This window comes from Ailuropoda melanoleuca, chromosome 19 (assembly GCF_002007445.2).
Source record: "Ailuropoda melanoleuca isolate Jingjing chromosome 19, ASM200744v2, whole genome shotgun sequence".
Classification (NCBI taxonomy): Eukaryota; Metazoa; Chordata; class Mammalia; order Carnivora; family Ursidae; genus Ailuropoda; species Ailuropoda melanoleuca.
Window position 1 is genome coordinate 17,261,579 of NC_048236.1, and position 22,303 is coordinate 17,283,881.

General features: G+C 37.2%; 2 protein-coding genes across 12 annotated transcripts in view; one reads left to right on the forward strand and one right to left on the reverse strand.

The window, feature by feature from the left end:
* Nucleotides 1–15,484, forward strand: part of PHF3 (PHD finger protein 3) — a 92,723-nt gene extending 77,239 nt beyond the window's left edge. For all 11 annotated transcript variants that reach the window (XM_034648154.1, XM_034648161.1, XM_034648157.1 and 8 more), the window contains 6 exons: nt 3,901–4,036; nt 6,456–6,651; nt 7,161–7,308; nt 9,525–9,614; nt 11,749–11,944; nt 12,615–15,484. In XM_034648154.1, coding sequence (XP_034504045.1) covers nt 3,901–4,036; nt 6,456–6,651; nt 7,161–7,308; nt 9,525–9,614; nt 11,749–11,944; nt 12,615–14,740 — 2,892 coding nt within the window. In that variant the 3' untranslated portion in view covers nt 14,741–15,484. The remainder of the gene's footprint in view (nt 1–3,900; nt 4,037–6,455; nt 6,652–7,160; nt 7,309–9,524; nt 9,615–11,748; nt 11,945–12,614) is intronic.
* Nucleotides 15,485–21,457: 5,973 nt separating this feature from the next.
* EYS (eyes shut homolog) overlaps nt 21,458–22,303 on the reverse strand; it is a 1,484,071-nt gene continuing 1,483,225 nt past the window's right edge. Inside the window, 3 exon segments of the mRNA XM_034648271.1 lie at nt 21,458–21,639; nt 21,641–21,725; nt 21,728–22,302. Coding sequence (XP_034504162.1) covers nt 21,576–21,639; nt 21,641–21,725; nt 21,728–22,302 — 724 coding nt within the window. The 3' untranslated portion in view covers nt 21,458–21,575.

The window sequence follows — 22,303 nt, forward strand, 5'->3', positions numbered from 1 at the left end:
ATTTCTGCTCTAATCTTGGTCAACTCCTTCCTTGTCAGTGGGTTAGGCCTGTCCCTCTGTTGCTGTTCCAGTTTCTTGAGGTGAGAATATAGAAACTGCATTTTAGATTTTTCTATTCTTTTGAGTGAGGCTTGGATGGCTATGTATTTCCCCCTTAGGACTGCCTTTGCAGTATCCCATAGGTTTTGGACCGTTGTGTATTCATTCTCGTTGGTCTCCATAAATTGTTTAATTTGTTTTTTGATTTCCTGGTTTATCGAGTCATTCTTGAGCAGGATGGTTCTTAGCCTCCAAGTGTTTGAGTTTCTTCCAGGTTTTTCCTTGTGGTTGAGTTCCAATTTCAGAGCGTTGTGGTCTGAGAATATGCAGGGGATAATTTCAATCTTTTGGTATTGGCTGAGACCTGTTTTGTGTCCCAGAGCATGATCTATTCTTGAGAATGTTCCATGGGCATTTGAATAGAATGAGTATTCTTTGGTTCTGGGGTGTAGTGTTCTATATATATCTATGAGGTCCAACTCGTCGAGTATGGCATTCAAAGCCTTTGATTCTTTGCTTAGTTTTTGCCAGGGTGTTCTGTCTATTTCTGATAGTGGGGTGTTGAGGTCCCCTACTATTACTGTGTTCTTATCTATATGTCTCTTTATTTTGGTTAAGAGTTGGCTTGTGTATCTTGCTGCTCCCCTGTTGGGGGCATATATATTAATAATTGTCATATCCACTTGTTGAATACTTCCTTTAAGAATAATATAGTGCCCTTCTGTATCTCTCTCTATGGCCTCTAGTTTAAAATCCAGTCTATCTGATATGAGAATTGCTACTCCAGCTTTCTTTTGAGGTCCATTTGCGTGGAAGATGGTACTCCATCCCCTTACTCTAAGTCTGAATGCATCTTTGGGTTCAAAATGAGTCTCTTGTAGACAGCAAATGGATGGGTCATGTCTTTTTATCCAATCTGCAACCCTGTGGCGTTTTATGGGAGAGTTTAAGCCATTTAGATTGATAGAGATTATTGACAGATATGATTTTAATGATGCCATTTCTCTTTAAAGTCTTTGTATCGGTTGTGACTTGCTGCTCTGTATCACTCTTGGGGCCTTTTTACCTTTATAGAGCCCCCCTTAATATCTCCTGTAGGGCTGGTTTCGTGGTTACGAAATTGGTTAATGATTGGCGATTTTGGAACGTCTTTATTTCTCCATCAATTCTGAATGACAGCTTTGCTGGATAAAGGATCCTTGGCTGCATGTTTTTCTCTGAAAGAGCTTTAAAAATGCCCCCCCAAGCCTTTCTCTCATTCCATGTCTGTGTGGACAGGTCTGACGTAATTCTGATACTTTTGCCTTGGTACGTGAGAAATTTCTTTGCCCTGGCCGCTTTCAGTACTGTATCCTTGGATCTAATATTTGNCAGTACTGTATCCTTGGATCTAATATTTGTGAATTGCACTATGACGTGACGTGGCGTAGGTTTGTCGTGGTTGAGCTTGGGAGGGGTCCTCTCTGCCTCTTGGACACGAATGTTTGTTTCCCTCGCTAGATTAGGGAAGTTTTCAGCTACAATTTGTTCAAATATCTCTCCTAGACCTCTGTTTTTCTCCACCCCCTCGGGGATGCCGATGATTCTGACATTGGATCGTTTCATTGAGTCAGTAATCTCCCGTAACCTACATTCGTTTGCGTGGATTTTTCTAAGTCCAGCTTCTATTTTCGCTTTTTCCTCTACTAACCCATCCTCTAATTCGCTAATACGTTCCTTTGCTTCGGTGACCCTGCCGTCAGAGCCTCTAGTTTTGCCTGCATTTGGCTCATAGAATTTTTAATTTCTGTCAGATTCGCTCTCATTTCCGTCTTTAGGGATTCTATATTCTCAGTAACATTTTTGTTAATACTTTTTTCAAGTCTACTCATCATTTTGACCATTGTTGCTCTGAATTCCATTTCTGATGATTTGGTTACATCTATATCCATTATTTATGTGTCAGAGGCCACAGACTCACTGTCTTGTCTTTGCTTGGCGGGGGGGGCTTCTCCTTCTTGTCATTCTGATGAGGAGAGGTTGTGGGGTTGTTCAGAGCCCAAATTATTGACTGGGACCCAGGCCGTGTGCCCTTGTTTTATAGGGATCTTAGGGATGTGGGCTTCTTCTTTAAAGATTTTATTTATTTATGTGGCAGACAGCCAACCAGCGAGAGAAGGAACACAAGCAGGGGAGTGCGAGAGGAAGAAGCAGGCTCCCAGCGGAGGAGCCCAATGAGGGACTCCTTTCCGGAATGCCGGGATCACGCCCTAAGCCGAAGACGGGCACTCATTGACTGCGTCACTTAGGCGTCCCGGGTTGTGGCCTCTTGATTTTTCAGCCTGCCTTCTGGGGGAGCGGCCTGCCGCGCAGATACTCAGGCAACCCTGTTTGGGTAGAGTCTCCGTGTCCCTTGTGAAGGGGGGTGGGGATGGTCACGCTGTGAGCTGGTATTTCCAGGCTTTAGTTCTCTGGCGGCTTTCCCTGGCAGTTTGCTGTGCCTCTTCTGAGAGTCAGAGCAGCCCGTGTCCCTTGTGAAGGGGGGTGGGGATGGTCACGCTGTGAGCTGGTATTTCCAGTGATGTTCTGGCCACTTTAACTCTGTTACTGTTGGTGCTGCTCAACCCTGCAGCGTCCCGGGATGTGCGCCCCACACCCAGCATCCCAGCCCTCAGTTCCAGGGCCGGTGCGTCTCTGTCCTTTCTGTTTTTAACACCGCCAGCTGCCCTCCACCCTGCGCGTGCTCCCGGAGCTCCCAGTCTCAGTCTGGATCCAGTGAGCACACCGGGATTTCGGAGTTCCGTGAGATGTCTGGTGGCGCGCGCTCCCGGCTCACGGTCTCAGTCTGCTGTCTTGCGGGTGCCGGTCCGAGAGTCCGCCCGGTCCAAGAGTCCGCCTGCTCCCCGGTGCAGGTGGCTACCGCTTCCCGGCGCCAGAACGTGGTGGCTCCCTCCCCCTTCCGTTTATCTTCCGATATCTGTGTGCGGTTTCACGGCTCCCCGATTCGTACCTCAATAGTCAGCGCTGGAGATGTTCATTTGTAGAGATCCAGATGTATCTTCCTGCGTCTCAGGCTGATTCCGTGGATGTTCAGGCTGGTCTGGTACCAATCCAGCTCGACTCAGGGGACCGGCTGAAAAAGGCGTCCCCCACTCCTCCGCCAGCTTCTGGCTTGTCAACCTGAAAGAAGAATTTTTAAAAATGTATATAGTTTAAAGTAGTTCATTTTATTGGTTTCATGGTTTTTTGAGAGGGTTTGCAGTATTGTTTCTCTGCATTTAGTGTGCAGCTATCTGCATCACAAGCACTTGTTAAACACTTGTTAAAATATAGATACCTGGGGTCTCGGTGACTTGGTGAATTCTTCAGTAGGCCTAAGTGCTTCTTAGGTAGACTGTGGTGTGAGAGCTTGGTACAGCTTTTCTTATTTTCAAATATCAGGAAATAATATGAAATCTTGTTAGAGGCCTTAAAGAATGAGGAATGCCTGAGTTTTTGCTCTACTTAAAGTCATAATTAATATCTAGCATTTATTTTTTAAAGAAATAGTGAAGGAGGGGGCACATGGGTGCTATAGTCAGTTGAGCGGCTGACTCTTGGATTGCTCAGGTGGTGATCTCAGGGTTGTGAAATTGAGCCCCACATCAGGCTCCGTGCTCAGTGTGGAGTCTGCTTGAGAGTCTCTCTCCTCCTCTCCCTCTGCCTCCCCCCTCCTTGCTCGCTCGCTCTAAATAAATCAAATCTTAAAAAAAAAATAGTGAAAAACTTACGAATGGAACAGTTTTCATTTTAGAAAAAATCCATATGAAATATAAGTTGATTTTAATAATTAGGGCCAAATTTTGTCTGCTAAAACTTTTTACTCTTTTTTTTTTTTTAAAGGAACCTACAGCTAACAAATCATTGGAAAAGACAGAAGGAACTGAAAAACAAAAAGAAGAGATTGATTCTATGTCCAAAGATACCACTAGTCAACACAGACAACATCTTTTTGATCTTAACTGTAAAATTTGCATAGGTAATTAGAAATTTTTCTTTCTGAAATGTTGCTTTCATTTTGAAAGAGAGATACTTGTATTTGTAATTTAAATAGGTTTTTGTTTTCTCTGAATTGGGGGTGAGGTTCCTGCTCACTCCCTTTGAGGAGTAGCACCTTTTTTGAGTGGCTGGTCTTCAGAGTTGAGGTAGAGATTGATACTGTGGTATATAGTTTACGATGTAGAATTAATTGTACTATATAAGATCTGAACTTAACAATCCTGGGGCAGAAGACTAGAATTTAAGCATTAGAGTAGGCATCAGAAATGTTGGACAGTTGTGATGGTATTGTCATTTATTAAGTGAAGGAGTAAAATAGCATTCATATTTTATTATCATATATAACAAATGAAAGAAATCCCCAAATACTTTTTCTCTAGTATTCTTCTATTTGGTCATTCATTCAATAAATATTTATTGAGTTCTTGCTGAGCGCTTTCCAGTGCAGGGAAAATAGTGGTGAAAAAGTCAGATCTTATCCAGGCTTTAAGAGAAACTGTAGCCTGGTGGGAAAGACAGGCAGGCAGGTGATGATTTGGGTTACAGGAAGGATTTGGGTTAGCTGGCAGGAAGACCCCGCCTAGACTGGGGCAGTGGGGAGTCTTGGCTGAGAAATTGACATTTAAGCTGAGTCGTGAAGATCGTAAAGTAAGCCTGCAAAGAGAGAGGGGAAGACCATTCTGAATACTGGGAATGGCATGAGCTTGAAGTGAATTTGAGAAGAGGAGAGAGGCATATGATTTGTTTGAAGAGATATTTAGAGATCACCTCTTGTAATATCTTTTTGCCTTTCATACTTCAGATTGTGACTTAGTAGTAGTGAAATCAATTTAGTAAGTAGTTACTAGCCTTTCAAAAACAAAAACAAAATAGAAAGTACCACAGTGAACTACACTTATAAAGATGAGTATCATTTTGTGAGACTTTAGTTCCAGTTATTTTTATAAAAAAAATACATATAGACACATATGCATACATATATACACACACATGCACACACACACCCACAGAGATATGTGTGAGTGTGTGTATATAAGTAATGGATCATGAGATAAAATATTACTTTTCAGAACATGATCAGAAATGCTGAAAATCTTTTGTAGCTGCATTGAAGATTTTGGTTTTTTTATCTAAGAGCAGTGGACAGTGACTAAAGGGTTTTTTAGCAAGGGAGTGACATGATCAGATTGGAATTTTATGAAGATATCTCTGACTTTGAGATTAGAGTGGGAGAAGCCAGGAGAGGAAGGAGGGAAACTCCATAGGAACCCTTTGCACTAGTCCAAGTGGGAGATGAAGATAGTTTTGATTAGAGTGATTAGAGTGGTCATTGGAGATAGAAATAAGTGGAGGCTTTGAAATACTCACATTAGGTAATATTAATAGATGTTAGAGGTTGACTAAATTTAGGGCATAAAAAATGAGGCTGTATTAAGAAAGAATTTATATTATATTCAGTTTATCATTAATAATAGAGGATCAAGAGTTTTGTGAACTCTGAAGACACGCTTCTCAATTTTTATTTTTTTACTGTAGTATGCTAAGGAATGATACATACCTTGTTCAGTAATATGAAAAATTCTTAGGTTAATCTATTTGCTGCCCTCCATCATTGGATTAGAGGCTAGATGAAATGTATTACAAATTAAGTAATTTTCCTATAATAAAAATAATCCTGTCTTCTCAAAATCGTGTTTATGTATTTTACAATCTGTACAGTGATAAAGACTTAAAGGGCAGAATGTTTTTAGACTTTGTTATTCTTAAAGAAAGCCATCCATGGTGTAATTGTATTCATAAGTACACCCATTTAGTTCTGTCTTAATAAAAAATACTCTTCGTTATTTCTATTAATTTTAATCATTTCCGTGGTAATATTTCAGTAAATTTAATGGTAGCACACAAAAACATTTGTTAAACACTACTAGACCGAACCTATTTTCAGAAAGTTTGAGTGATTTTTTCCTTCTTGGTGCTATAGCCTAAAACCAATATCATTTTTTGAACTTTACTAATATTTTTCATGTTTACTTAGCATTGCACTGTGCATTAATGTCATGAGCTATATGAAACACAAAGTAGGATACAGAGTTGTTTTACTCAGTTCTTCTCAAGTAAGTTTAATAAAAATAAAATTGCTAGGGACTTTAGGTTTTAGTTATAATGTTTCCATTTCAGCTTATCTAAGTTACTTAACATCCTCTTTTCCTAATTTTTCACATCAATTAGAGAGGTGTAATACAATACAGTAGGAGAGGTGATCATTAAAAATTACCCCAGAAAATCTAAGGTTATGCAACAATTCAGTCAGAAAAACAGTAACTTTAGAAGCAGAATGGATGAAGTTATAGAAATTTCAGTTTACAAAAATGGTTTATGTTCGTGTCATCTGGTGTTAGGTCGAATGGCACCACCTGTAGATGATCTTTCTCCAAAAAAAGTTAAAGTTGTTGTTGGAGTATCTCGTAAACATTCAGATAACGAAGCAGAAAGTATAGCAGATGCACTGTCTTCAACCTCAAATATTTTGGCTTCTGAATTTTTTGAAGAGGAGAAACAAGAGTCTCCAAAGTCAACATTCTCTCCTGCTCCACGGTAATTTTCTCTTAGCTACAATTTCTATAATAATCATTATAGATATTTGCCAGATTATACTTGGAGGTATAAAACAAAAAGGTAACATATTTCTTAGAAACCTTTCTTTTGAGAAAGTAACTGTACCTTCTTAAACATTAAACTAATTGAGATAAAAGAATAAGACTCAAAATTAATTTAGATTTGAGCCTGTATGTGGGAACTTGACTTTAAAATTCTGTTTAATTATGTTGATCCCAAGACACAGGACATAGGTCATTGAAGAAAAATTGCTTGTACTTTTCTGTACCTTCATCTAAGCCACCCATGAAGGATGATTTTGAAAACACGACCATGTAAATATGAATATAATTTTTTATAAAGTGAAAGTCTAAACTCTTTAATCAATAGTCTTTACATATTTTGGCTTTATTTACATGCTAAAATAGAAATAATTGATGACTTAGTAGAAAATGGATTTATTCATGAGCAGATCTTTAAGGCTGAAAATTTTTAATGTCCTGTTTTAGTCCAGAGATGCCTGGAACTGTTGAAGTTGAGTCTACCTTCCTGGCTCGATTGAACTTCATCTGGAAAGGTTTTATCAACATGCCTTCTGTGGCAAAATTTGTTACCAAAGCCTACCCAGTGTCTGGTTCCCCCGAGTATTTAACAGAGGTACTGTGAACTTATCTGCCCTTTTCTGCTCGGACTCGGATTGGCATATGTGTTTCTAAAAGCAGTAGGAGAGAAAACAATATTATAAATAATAAAAGTATTAAATGGTAAAATTATTTTCATTCATAAGAAAAATATTGACAATAATCCTTAAACTATTCAGTTCATGGAACTCTGAGTTCACAAATGGAGTTTTTGAACTATAGATAACTGTGTTCTGAAAGTTTTAAACCCACATGTCCTATACTCTAAGATGTGTTTTACTATGTCAGAGAATTAAAAATTAATGAGAATCTGCATGGATAGCTTAAGTTTCTCCTTAAATATAGACTTGATAAAAGATTGACCTGCTTAGTATGGTCTTCAGTGTTATCCTGTCAGGAAGATTTTTCCTTGTTAACAGTTCTCATTCTCCTGTTGTTTATGTTTCCCCAACTGTATGAGTACAGTTCTTAATGCCTCTTTCTGTGCATGAGATGCAGGTTATAGTTAAAATGTTACAGCAAGTTGATGGTCTCATGAAACCAATGACTGTAGTTGCTGCAGGTTTTATATGTGAAGGAATTGGAAGGAACTGTTATGCAATATTTATGGAAAATAAGCAACTATACTATTGTATTATAAATGAGAAAATATGACATTTTTTAACTATTTTGAAGACAGTTGTATATTTCTGTGTTTATGCAGAAGGAAAATAAATCAGTACACGTGTACTGTATTTTTGTTGAGATTATATTTTCTGTTATGTTCATATCTAACATTAACTTTTCCCATTCATTCTCAGTCTGCTGACCATGAAGGCAAAAATTAAAAAAAAAAAAAAAATTTTTTTCCCAAAAGCCTAAATCATATATATGCCTGTTTTTTTAAGACTAACATAAACTTTATTTTTCTTTGTATTCAGCTGAAATAAGTTTATTTTTTTAATTTTAATTTTTTAAAGATATTTACTTAATTAGAGCACATTTTTAAAATTTTTAAAAAATATTTAATAAATAATTATTTATTAGAGAGAACGCACAAGCAGAGAGAGTGGCAGGCAGAGGGAGAGGGAGAAGCAGACTCCCCGTTGAGCGCAGAGCCTGATGTCAGGCTCAATCCCAGAGCCCTGAGATCATGACCTGAGCCGAATAAGCAACTGAGCCACCCTGAAATTAGTTTACGTGTAATGTGGCTGAACTAATGTTGATCAGTTTATTTGTTTACCATTATGTCTTAATAAACAACCTAATTATTTTACATATAGTTTGCTTGGCAAGTAATATTTTATAAACATTGATTTTATAAGAGGAAAATTAAATGGACCCAGGATGTTCTTCTTTTTGAACAAATCTGTTTAGAAATGTAGTCTTTGATCAATCTGTGGTAACAAGAACTCTTTTAAATGGGAAAGAAGTCCTAAACAATGGAATTTGATCTTAAACAAAAACTATTCTCCTTTCTAAGTGAGTTTTTTTGTGGTAGCTTTCCTGAATTCTACCTCTGCTTTCTGCTTATTTTTAGTTTAGGACCAAAATCCCAAAATAATATTTAAAGCAATTAATAATTTAAATAAACTTAATTGAATTTAATATCAATTAATTTTGCTTTTCATGAATTTTCCCAGCTTCTTAGAAAAATAGAAATATACTGATTAGTTTTAAATATTTTCAATTTACAGAGTTAACTGATTTTATATATAGTCATCTATTTTCAGAAAGATTCTACCATTTAAAAAAATGAATTTGCATTATTACAGTGTTATTCTCTGCTGTGTAAAAATATGCTCTGTAATTAAACTTAATAACTTCTGAAATCCAGCTGTTAATGATTAAATGATATCCTTGCCCACTACCAACCAGAAGAGGAGGCGGGCTAGGGGAAGGTCGGAGAAGAAAAGCAATCTCTAATATTCTGAAGTCTGTTGTATTTTTTCTGGATTGTCAATGTGTCGTATGCTTGCCACTGCCCCTTTACTTCCTGTCTTTCCTGCTGAGAACTGACATGACCTCAGATTCTATCTCAGTTGTATCTCGGGTACCCACCCTAGTTATTTGGAGTTGACATTTGAGGTAAAGCCTGATTGCTGCCCCTGCATTTTATGTTCTGTGATGCAAATCTTTTTATTTACTTGTTTTTTATTACCATTTCAAATTAGTCTTAGAGCTAAATTTAAATTAATTATGACTGTTACAATATATTCTGTATATGTTGCTCACTTTCGTTTTTTACTGTAGGATCTACCAGATAGTATTCAAGTAGGTGGCAGGATATCACCTCAGACAGTTTGGGATTATGTTGAAAAAATTAAAGCGTCAGGAACCAAGGTAAGGAGAATTTCTTTAGTTATACCAGCATGAGAGAATATTTGAAAAGTAAATCACTGAGAGTTCTTTATGCAGGGTACCCTGGGGGAAGGAGCCAATACAAATTCTGAATCTACATAGTATGCCTGACAAAACTGAACTAAAGCCATCTGCTAAGGCTCAGAACAGCCCAGCATTCCTTTTGTGGGTTTTTCTTTCCTTCTGGTATGCTTTCTTAGTGATTTCTGTGTCATTGTTTTGGAAGAAATGTTTTAGAATTAAGTATTGTGATTCCTCCTGAAATTTTGCCTTGTTTTGATTATAGACATTTGTTTACTTAGGGCATAGGCTAAGCTGCTGCAACAAGGGGACCCTAAAAGTATAATGGCTCAAAGAATATAGAAGTTTATTTTTTTAATATATCAGTGGTTCAGAGTAGTTCTGGGGCTCTGGTTCTACAAGATCACTCAGGGACCAATCTCCTTCTATCTTATTTTTTGGCTGTTTCCAAAGTGTTACCCTTATCAAACATGGTCAGAGCTGACTTATCAACCTCAAGTGGAAAAAATGAATGCCAGTCTAGTTGTTTTAAAAGCAAGACGTGAAAATTACTGTTACCATTTCACTTCCTCTAATTTCCATTGGCAAGAACTTTTTAGTAATGTAGCCTTAGGTAAGCTGCTAAGAAGGCTGGGAAATGTAATCTCTGGAAATGTTGTCTCTTTTGGATGGTGATATGCCCAGCTTAAAAGGCTTCTTTTTGTAATAGGAGGAAGGGAAGAGAATAGATAGTTGGTGATAATTAGTAGCCTATATCACAATATTATTTTTTCTCTCTCTGTATATATTTTCTATCATTTCTTTAACTTGTAGAACAATACTACACAGGAAAATTTACATTAGAAGAAATTGTTTTTCCCTCCAAGGATGATAGTACCTAGCATATTACAGATATTAAAAAAATAAATCTTAAATAAGGGAACATTAATTTTTTATCTTTTTCTTAAGATTAGACATGTCTAGTAAGATTAGAAATAATCCAAAATGGATGATCTCAAGGTAAAAAGAATATATATTTTTCAATAATTGATTTTAGAATTTAAATTGATACAGTATTAGAATACAAATAAATCTTGAAGCACTGTAAAAATGTTACAACATTTATTTGCTATCACGTCTCATAATAGTAAGTCAAGGGAAAGCAGTTGGGAAGGTATTACCCTTGGACATTTTGGGAATCACTCTTGATCTACCCATATATTTCTGCCTAACACTTTATAGCATGCCTCCTTCCCGAACTGACTGAAATAGAGGTAATAGTTGTTACCTCTAAAAGATACAGTTCAGATGACCTTTTATAAGAGGTAGAGCCATAGTTTAGCTCATTTGTTCGTTTTCTTTAGGAACTTGCGTCAATTTAGGCTTTGTAGCAGTTCTGGCTCTCTCCATTTTGACTATGTACCTTCATGAAAAGGCATCCATTTTTTTTACATTACCAAATTAATACTACGTTGGGACTCTTTTTTCTATTGGAAACATAACCTAGAATCCAGAGGCACACAAATAAGTTCCTGAGTAAGCCAAATGATTCTACAAAATTTATGGCCTTTGTGTATTTGAGTTCTTTCCCCCAGCCTCTTTTATTTCTAAATCCAGTCCCTGTAAATGGGCTTTTCAGTGGATTTGAGTGTTTTTGTGTGTGTGTGTGTGTATATGGCAGGGTGGTGGTGGTAGGTGATATTAATTTTCAGTGTGCTGAAAACACAGGCAGCCCTTTGTGAAGGTTATAACATATAAATATAAAAACACATAAACATATGAATAAGGAGATAGTATAGACACCAAATGACTTGGGTTTAAATATGTTCCCTATCACTGAAAATTGTGTCACCTTGAGCAAATTAATTACCTGGGGACTCAGTGCCTGATGGGACACTTTCAGATAAAGCAAATCTATCAGTGGATCAGCAAAGATATTTTCCTAAGAGTTGCTTCCCTTTACTATTTTTATCTGCATTTAAGTTGGTAAATCATGTTATTTGGTAATCATCCTTATAAAATTTACTAGATTATTACTAATTGAGAAATGATATTTAAAACCAAGCTGTTCTTTAGGTCATTATTTTAAATAATCATTTATTATTTTCTTGAATAGGAAATTTGTGTGGTTCGCTTTACACCAGTAACTGAAGAGGATCAAATTTCTTATACTTTGCTGTTTGCATACTTCAGTAGCAGAAAGCGCTATGGAGTAGCTGCTAACAACATGAAGCAGGTTAAAGATATGTACCTTATTCCTTTGGGTGCTGCAGATAAAATTCCACACCCTCTTGTGCCTTTTGATGGACCTGGTAGGTATACATTTTAATAATAGAGTATGAATAAAATAAAGCGGGAGGTGAGACCAGAGTGACAAAATGGACTCTGCTTTCCTTCTCAGGATCCAGCCCTCTAGAGCTGACTTGACAGGGCAGGCACCCATTTAATAGGCTGTAATAAGCTAGATGCAAAAATGTAACCTTCATTGTAATGATTGAAAATGACTATTTTTATTTATTTATATTTTTTAAAGATTTTTTTTTTTTTTAAAGATTTTTATTTATTTATTTGACAGAGATAGAGACAGCCAGCGAGAGAGGGAACACAGGCAGGGAGAGTGGGAGGGGAAGAAGCAGGCTCATAGTGGAGGAGCCTGATGTGGGGCTCGATCCCATAACGCCGGGATCACGCCCTGAGCCGAAGGCAGAGGCTTAACCGCTGTGCCACCCAGGCGCCCCTAAAGATTTTTTAAAAAATTTATTTGAGAGAGAGAGTGCACATGCACACAAGTGGGGCTGAAGGGGGGTGGTGGCAGGCAGAAGGAGAGGGAGAGCAGACTGCCTGCTGAGCAGGGATCCCAACGTGGGGCTCTGTCTCAGGACACTGGGATCATGACCTGAGCCAAAGGCAGCCGCTTAACCGACTGAGCCACCCAGGTGCCCTGAAAATGACTATTAATTGATGTTTTTTTATTTGATACAGGGCTGGAACTGCATAGACCTAATCTGTTGTTGGGCTTAATTATCCGTCAAAAACTGAAGCGGCAACATAGTGCTAGTGCTAGTACTAGTCATACAGCTGAGACTTCTGAAAGTGTACCAATGGCTTTGCCACCTGATAAAAAAAGTAAAATAGACGTTTCCACAGAAGAAACACCAGAGGAAGAAAATGACTTTTTTAATTCTTTTTCAACTGTATTACATAAGCAGAGAAATAAGCCTCAGCAAACTCTTCAGGAAGACCTTCCAACAGTAATTGAACCTTTAGTGGAAGTCACCAAACAGGAGCCACCAAAACCTTTAAGATTCCTTCCTGGGGTATTGATTGGCTGGGAAAATCAGCCATCTACTCTGGAATTAGCAAATAAACCTCTTCCTGTGGACGATATACTTCAGAGCCTTTTGGGCACTACTGGTCAGGTGTATGAACAGGCTCAAACAGTGATAGAACAGAACACTCTCAAAGAAATTCCATTTATAAATGAGCAAGCCGACCCCAAAGCAGAGAAAATAGATAAAGTGGAAGCAACTGATGGCGAAGCCAAGGAGGTGAAGGTTAAAGTAGATGATCTTTCAGAATCTGCAGGTAATTCAGTGGTATTAGGAGAAGAAACATCAGTAATGGGGTCGTCTTCCATTTCTCCTGGACCTTTGACAAGTCTTAGCCTCAGAGGTAAGCCACCAGATGTTTCTACAGAAGCATTCTTAACAAATTTATCAATTCAGTCAAAACAGGAGGAAACCGTGGAGAATAAAGAGAGAACATTAAAAAGACAGCTGCTGCAAGACCAAGAGAATAATTTGCAAGATAATCGGACTTCAAATACTAGTTCTCCCTGCAGGTCTAATGTAGGAAAAGGAAACATAGACAGTAATGTCAGTTGCAGTGAAAACCTTGTTGCTAATACAACAAGGTCCCCACAGTTTATCAACCTGAAACGGGATCCTAGACAAGCAGCAGGACGAAATCAGCAGATAACTGCTTCAGAAAGCAAAGATGGAGATAATTGCCGGAATGGAGAGAAACACACCCTGCCTGGTCTGTCACACAAGGAGCACTTAACAGAACAAATCAATGTAGAGGAAAAGTTGTCTTCTGTAGAGAAAAACTCGTGTGTTCAGCAGGGTGATAATTCAGGGGTTGCACAAAACTCACCGTCAGTAGAAAACGTACACACTTCTCAAACAGAACAAGCAAAACCCTTACAGGAGGATATTTTAATGCAAAATATTGAAACTGTGCACCCATTTCGAAGAGGATCGACAGCACCATCATCTCATTTTGAAGTTGGAAACACATGTCAATCAGAATTTCCTTCTAAAAGCATCAGCTTTACTTCCAGAAGCACCAGCCCCAGAACAAGTGCAAACTTTTCACCCATGAGGCCACAGCAGCCCAACCTTCAGCATCTCAAGTCTAGCTCCCCTGGATTTCCATTTCCAGGGCCTCCTAATTTTCCCCCACAAAGCATGTTTGGATTTCCACCACATTTACCACCTCCTTTACTTCCCCCTCCAGGCTTTGGCTTTGCTCAAAATCCCATGGTTCCCTGGCCACCTGTTGTTCATCTGACAGGCCAGCCACAACGTATGATGGGTCCCCTTTCACAAACATCAAGGTATATAGGCCCACAAAATTTTTACCAGGTTAAAGACATTCGAAGACCAGAAAGGCGCCATAGTGACCCTTGGGGTAGGCCAGATCAACAGCAACTGGATAGGCCATTTAATAGGGGTAAAGGAGATCGACAGAGATTTTATAGTGATTCACACCATTTGAAAAGAGAGCGACATGAAAAGGAATGGGAGCAAGAATCTGAAAGGCATAGACGCAGAGACAGAACCCAAGACAAGGACAGAGACAGAAAAAGCAGGGAGGAAGGGCACAAAGATAAAGAGAGGGCACGGTTATCACATGGTGATCGAGGAGCAGATGGAAAAGCAAGCCGGGATAGTAGGAATGTAGACAAGAAACCAGATAAACCTAAAAGTGAAGACCATGAAAAGGACAAAGAACGAGAGAAAAGTAAACATAGAGAAGGCGAAAAGGACAGAGATAGGTACCACAAAGATAGGGACCACACTGACAGAGCTAAAAGCAAAAGGTAAAATTTGCAGGCTGCTTCAAGATTACATTTAAATAACTGAAATGTTGTATCTTAAAAACTTTATGATTGCCTGCTAGGATTGTGCCATCTTTTAAATTTTTAATATTGGTGGTTTGCAGAACAATAAAATCTGTGTGTTGGTGCAGGGCGCTCTCTGTACCAGTGCCCATCATCCCTTCTTCATACCAACTGTCCCTAGTTATAGGAATTTAATATTTTTAAAAGTTTTACATTGCTGTATATTCAAAGATTTGTTTTATTAATATGCAATAAAGGCTTAGAAATTTTAGTTTTATTCGTTACTTGGTAAATATGGTTAACTATGGAATATATTTACTGCCTCTAGTGAATGTCCTTTATATAATGACTAATTTGAGAGTAATGTGTGCTCTGTAAGTTCGTTTTAAATTGCACTGTTTTTAAAGAAACTGTAGAGGAGCAACAGAAAGTCAAGCAACTTCATAATCAGATTATATTAATCATTTAGTTGAGCAGGTTTTGACTAAGAATCAGACGCCCAAGGAGTACTTTTATTGCTTTAATCTGCACTCATTGAAGGCATTTATTACCATATACTACAACTTTGTGGTAGGCCATTTTTTTTCCTTTTCATTTTTGGCTCTTTGGAAACTTGAATACTTAAGCTTGTACATGATCTTGTGTTTTGCTATCCTTTTTACTGTAAAATGTAAATATTTTAAGGGATATTTTGATTCTAAATATGATAAAAAGAATTTCTCACCTATTTTGTGTGTGTGATTTGAAATTCAGTAGTAAAAGTATTTCTTCTTAGAAGCTTTAATTATCAGATACTAAACTCTTTCTCCGCCAAGAACATACAAGTAATAGCTCTCTATGTCAGGCAGTAGATGAGGGGGAAAAACAATTTCTGTGTCATGGATTACAAGCTATTGAGATAAATCATGTAGCCTCTAATCAAGAGGTTAGAATTGAGAACTACCAATGGAAAAGTGTGTAGCTATAACCCATTATATAGTTATGTTTCTGAAAACTTGTATACCATCAAAATTTGGTACACTGACTAATCATTACAGAACTTTTATTTAAGAGAAACGTGTGAATCTCTTTGTAAAATGTGTAATTAACTCTAATTTGTTGGTGGAGGCGGCAGTGGGGGGATAACTACAGTTCTGTATGCTGGTTTTGCTTGAAATAGAAAGCACATGGAGGCTATTGTTAATCCAAATTTAAATTTATTTACACCCTAAATTACCTGCTGTATTGATTGCTGTAATTTAAAGCAATAGCTATCAAAAGATACTAGCAGTTGAGACCAAAAAAGAGAGGGAAAAAATAGTATTTTTACTCCTCTATATTAATGAAGAAAAATATAAATGACTTCACAAAATTAAAAAGATAAAGTTGTCTTAAGAAGTCCCAAGATTATAGTTAAAAATAACTTTGGAAATTAAATCAGCTTTGGTCGTCTCACTGAAGAGAAAAGGTGTAAATTCAAAACCAAATATTTTGTCTAATTTGCAAAAATTTGCAGCCCTTTTTTTGTCATCCTTATCCTCTGAAATTAATCATCATAAAAGTTCTGAAACAGAGGACTTGTATTTAAATAAAGTTTGTTTAATTTTGGCTTACTTTTCTTTTGGAAATTAACTTGTTAGTTTGTAAACAAACAAAACCTAAAGGCATCTTTTGCACCATTATGAAGAAATTGTTTTCAGGGTTTAAAAAACAAAAACAAAAACAAAAACCAAACAAAAACCCACCTCAAACCAAAAAGTTAGCTTTTTTATTTCAAGTATGTATGTTGTTAGTAAATCTTTCTCTGATTTATCTGGTTGTGGGGTTGAGCAGACACTGGATTTTTTTTTTTTTAACAAGGTACAAGTATAGAAGAGTGGGTTAATCAATGGAAGAAAGCCTTTAAGTTAGTTTTTGATTGCTTCTTAGTAAGTTTCTTGTATATATTGTTGCGATGCTTGCTTTAAAGTTGTTTCTTTGTATCTCATTGGAACATGATACATTCTTGTAGACGCCCCTATTAGTAGTGGTGGCCATCTCCTGGGATTACAAGGCTAAGTGTTACAACCAAGTCTTTTGACGCCTTGTTGATGGAAATATTGTGGAGAGTGGGCAAGTATAGGCATATTGACTGAGATGTGAAGACGACTTACCTTGGAGGTCTCTTGAGGAAACTTGTACTTAGAAAAATTTTAAAACTTGCCCAAGGTTAGACTGCTATTGGCAGAACTGAATTCTAGCTCAGTTCTAGTTTTCTCCAAGGATTATGTGCATGCCAGTTGTATGAGAACTGGGAACAGGAGAGAGAGACGAAAGCCTGATTACTGTAGATCTCTTCCATATTCCCTTTCCTCCCTATTCCACCACCCTGTCTGAAACCCTTTATTGAACATTCAGCCCAACTCCTCAAAGTGAGCAGGAAGACACAAAAACCTGTGGGTTCCCTTGTGTAGATTTGCAAAGTTTATATTCATTTCAAATCTCAATTCTCAAGTCTTATTTTCTGTATTTTCTATTGCTGCTGTGACAAATTATTCAAAACTTAGTGGCTTAAATTTACTGTACAATTCCGTAGATCAGAAGTCTGAAGCAGATCTCAGCAGGGTGAGATCAGGGTGTCAGAAGAGTGCATTTCTTTTCTGGAAGTCTTAGGGGAAAATCCATTCCCCTTGCCTTTTCCAGCTTCTAGAGGCCATGCACTTGCCTTGCCTCGCCTCATGGTCCCTTGCATCGCCTCACGGTCCCTTGCATCATCTTCAAAGCCAAGAACATGGGACCCAGCCTTTCTTGTGTTGCCATTTCCGATCCTTTGATTCCCTCTTCCACTTTGAAGGGCCATTGTGATTACATTGGGCCCACTCATATAATCCAGGATAACCTTCATATTTTAAGGTCCACTGATAAGCAACCTAAAATGCCATCTGTGACCTCAGTTCCCTTTTTACCTATTTACAGGTTCCAGGGATTAGGATGTAGACAACTTTGAGGGGCCATTCTACTTACCACGATTCTTGACTTGATAATTCTAGCTTATGTGTGGGTGAACTAAGTTTTTGGAGTTTTAACAGATCTCAGACCATAGTAAATATGTTTAAGTTAAGAAAAATACAAACTATAGAGAAGAAAATGGAGTTGACAGTTTAGCCACTTGGCTGTTAACACAGGTTTGTGTATAGGTGTTAACATAGAAAACTAGTAAACTGGTAAATTTACAATCATGTTTTTAGTTTTTAATAGTAGCTTTTTTTTAAAAAAAAAAGATTTATTTGACAAAGTGAGAGCATAAGCAGAGGGAGCAGCAGGCAGAGGAGAGGGAGAAGCAGGCTCCCTGTTGAGCAGGGCTGCCCCCCCCCCCCCCCCCCCCCCCCGCCCCGCAGTACAGGGCTCAATCCAGGGTCCTGGGATCAGGACCTAAGCCATAGGCAGATGCTTAACCTACTGATTTACCCCCCACCACCAGGCGCCCCAGTAGCTGTGTTTTTAGAGATGGATGTGAATTCAGTTTAAATGCATTATGAGAGCTAATGAATCAGATTTTATTAAAGCAAATAGTTTACTTAATTTTAGCATTTAAATATTACCAGTTGCATTGTTGCAGTCTCAGATCCCTTAAAACATTGGTCCGGTTACCACTTAACTAATGACAACAAAGGGCAATATACATAATCAACTACTGACTTTTGTCTCCCAATAGAATTGGTTACTTCTTTTAAAAAGGTGCCAGCCCTGATTCTTTGATTCCTACTTCATAAAGAATTTCAGTAATTCATGTATAGAGCAAGAAATACTAGGTTAATAGCTTAGAAGTGTCTTGAAAACATGAATCTACTTTATAGATTCAGAACAGAGTCATGGGGGGAAACTCCCAACAGAATATCCTTAAAGAAAAGGCTGTGCAGTAGAACTATGAATATCCCCAAATACCTTTGCTTTTTCTGTGAAATAATTCAGTGTGTATGGATATATCTGCCCAAGCCATATTTTTAACATACTCCTTATTTTAAAAAAGAATACTATACCCTGCAAAGTAATGATTTTTTTTTTTTTTTTTTTTTTGCAGCAACTTCTTTAAAAGGAATGTTTAAGGGGCGCCTGGGTGGCTCAGTTGGTTAAGCGTTGGACTCATGGTTTTGGCTCAGGTCATGATCTCTTGAGAGAGATCGAGCCCCACACTGAACCCCACAGTAGGCCTACACTCAGCGGGAAGACTGCTGGGATTCTCTTTCTCTCCCCCTCCCCCAGCTTCGGCTCTCACACACTAATAAATAAATCTTGAAAAAAAAAATCTTTTAAAAAGGTAAACAATGGGGCACCTGGGGTAGATATTTCACCTTTACTTTAAAACATTTGCATTCAACACTGTTTCAGAAGCGTTGTAACATTTATAGTCAAGTTATCTTAAAGGGTTTCTGTATCAATTTTTTTGTGTTGGAAAAGCATATCACAGGAAATCTTCAACACTGTCATCCCAAAGATAGCAAAAATAAATAATGGTGATTATTCACTTTTCACCGAGTCATTTAGTCTTATAGGAAATTGCTAGGTAGCAGTTTTAAGTTCTTTCTTACTTTGTGCCAGATTCTTGGAATTCAGTGGTGAGGGGTACCATTAGCTAGCCTCCAGTCTCTTGGAGCTTGCAGTATAGTGTAGGACAAGTTCCCACATCTTAATATAAAATTGCAGTTGTCAGAAGCAGCTCTAAAGCAGTAATTCTCAAACTTTGGTTTCAGGACTCCTTCACTCTAAAAGATTACTGAGAACCCTAAATATTTATGGATTATATCATTTAGCAATTTAGAAATTAAATGTTACAATTTTTAAAATGTTTAACAGTGATCCTATTATGTTAATATAACATTTGTATGAAAAATAACTTATACTAAACTTAGAATGTCATTGTTTTCATTTTTGCACATTTCCAAAGTCTTGACTTAAGACAGCTGGATTCTCTTACATGCTTCTGCATTCAGTGTTTTGCGATATGTCATTTTGTTTGAAATACATGAAGAAGATCTGACTTCACATTGGAATTGTCGTTGAGAAAAGAAGTACTCTGTATCCCCAGAAAATTTATGGGCTTTCAGGGGTACCCTGAAACATTTTAAAGCGCTGCTTTAAGGATAGGTACTCTGCATTTATTATGAGAGAACATGGCCTACTGTGATGGGGGTGTGGCCCATTGACGCTTTGGTAGCCTTACATAGAACAGCTTCCTTACCTTTATACATAAAATGTGTATCTTTAGAGTTAGGTCTAATTATCAGCCATCGAAACAATTTAAGAGCTATTATGATTTTAATATCACCAAAGTTAAATGGTATGGACCAAAACAAATTTAGGTCACAGTTTTTCAGCAAATATTGGACAGAGTTTTCTTGCATGGTTTCTGTTAAAAAAACAGAACTACTTTGAACCAATATGTAGACATTCTGCAGTTTTACATTATATTGTTCACACACGTTTTCTAATGTCAATATACGTGGGGACAATTTGTGTCCCATTGAACGGTGCCAAAGTTCTTAACTTTAGTTCTGGGGCCCTCCAAGGGCATCTACAGCTTTCTGATTGCAATGATGTGGCAAAAACAAGCTCCCCCCCCAAAATCTAAAATCCTTCAAAACAATAAATTACCTGGTTTCTTTGTACAGACTGGAACCTGCACATGCAGATTTTGCTTGATAGCATTGAGAAGTTAACCATGCACCAGTCCTTTTATTCATAAACTCTTTCTGCCACTTAATAGGAAAATTACATATTTTTCCTTTCAAATTTCACAAGTTGCTTATTACCAAGATAATTTTTTTTTCTCCACATAGTCCTCCCTATTAGTGCATTGTGTCAGTGGTGGTGTCAGTTGCCTTCTTTATGGCCAAATTGTCATAAATATTAAACTTTTAAAAAGCTAAATAACAGCAGCAATAACTACTTTCCCCATCTGAAGTGGTGGAGTGGGATGGGGAGAGAAAATTCTATTGACAATTTTATCAATAACTGGTGGTTGGGTAAAATGGACTTCCACAAGTTAATGCTTTTAATGGTACAGATAGAATCAGTATGGTAACTTTCCAATGGCATTATTCAGAACCTGCTTTATGCCCAATTTTGAGACCTGTAGACTTGAAAAGTTAAGTGTAAATAAAGTTTAGTTTTTATATTTGATCAGTTATAGAACTATATGGTTTAAAAAGTCAAGTAAGTCTATAAGGTTTATAACAAAGCCCAACAGTGTTTGCACTACTCTTCTCTCCAGAGGTAACTATTTGATTCTTTTAGCCATTTCTTAGGATATTTGCCTTCGTATTTGTGACATGTTATATGCTTAAAAAAAAAAAGGTTGCAAAAACTGTAACTATTAATGTCTTACTGTGGAAGATAAGTGTTCAGCCCTCACCAGCCAACTCTCCTTTCCTCTACCTCTGCCTTTCCACATTCATGTAAAAACTTTTGGTTTAAGTCCATATTTAAATTTCGCATTATTGCAATCGTAAATATTTATAGCTGAGCCATGCAATAGAATATCGTTATATATATTTTCTTTTATAATTTTTATTTTTCCTATGGTTAATTTGCTTTTTTAATTTTTCTTTGTATCATTTATCCCACCTAAATTTTATTTAAAAACAATTCACAGATGTGTAAACACTAAATGGAATGAAAACTTTGGAATCAACATATTTACAGATATATTGGATGTAGGAAAACAACCAAAATCTTTCCTTCAGCTATATTTTATAAACTCATAAAAAAAGGTGTGTTAGCATTTAGACTACAATGTGCCAAAGAAATGACTACCGAAATAACTATTTACACATATATTTTGTAAATTAAAATCACAAGTACTAGTTTGTATAATTTTGTTCATCTCCATTAAAAACATTATATCCCTCTGATTTAATTAGCTCATTTTTTTTGAATCCTGAAAAAATACATTTTAATTTTGCCAACAAAATCTCTTTTAAAAATCTCTCGAGTCACTTTATTTACTTTTGGCCATATTCAAAGCCCCCTAGATAACTAATGCCATCATAGTTTAGAGCAACAAATTTTTTGTATGGGTCAATATCCTCAGAGAGAATTAGACTGTCATCTAGGTAGGCCTTAATAAGAGTCTGATTTTGAATTTCTCTTACACGGTGCCATTTATTATGACAGAATGTGCCATTGTTATAGGTCATAGGCACAGAAAGGCTTTCTCCTAAGTTAACTGCTATTTTCAAGGACTGATTATGGAGACCAATTGCCAGAAAATCATTTTCTGCATTTTGAGCTTTTCCTATCCATACAATTAAGCCGCCTGTCTCAGTAGTACTGAAATTTAAGTATATAGTCGTGAACTGAAGGTTTCTTTTCTTGTAATCTGGATCAATGCATTTAATGTAAGAATTACCCATAAATTTTGCAGCTGAAAGTGAAGTTTTGTTTTCACAGTACTTTCCCACTCAACCTAAAGCACATAAACAACTGTAGGATGACGACTCATCAGGTATACATAGAAGTCGGCAAAGACAAAGATTATTCAAACAATACACAGACTGGTCACATGTATTTCCAGCCCAACGTGGCAAAC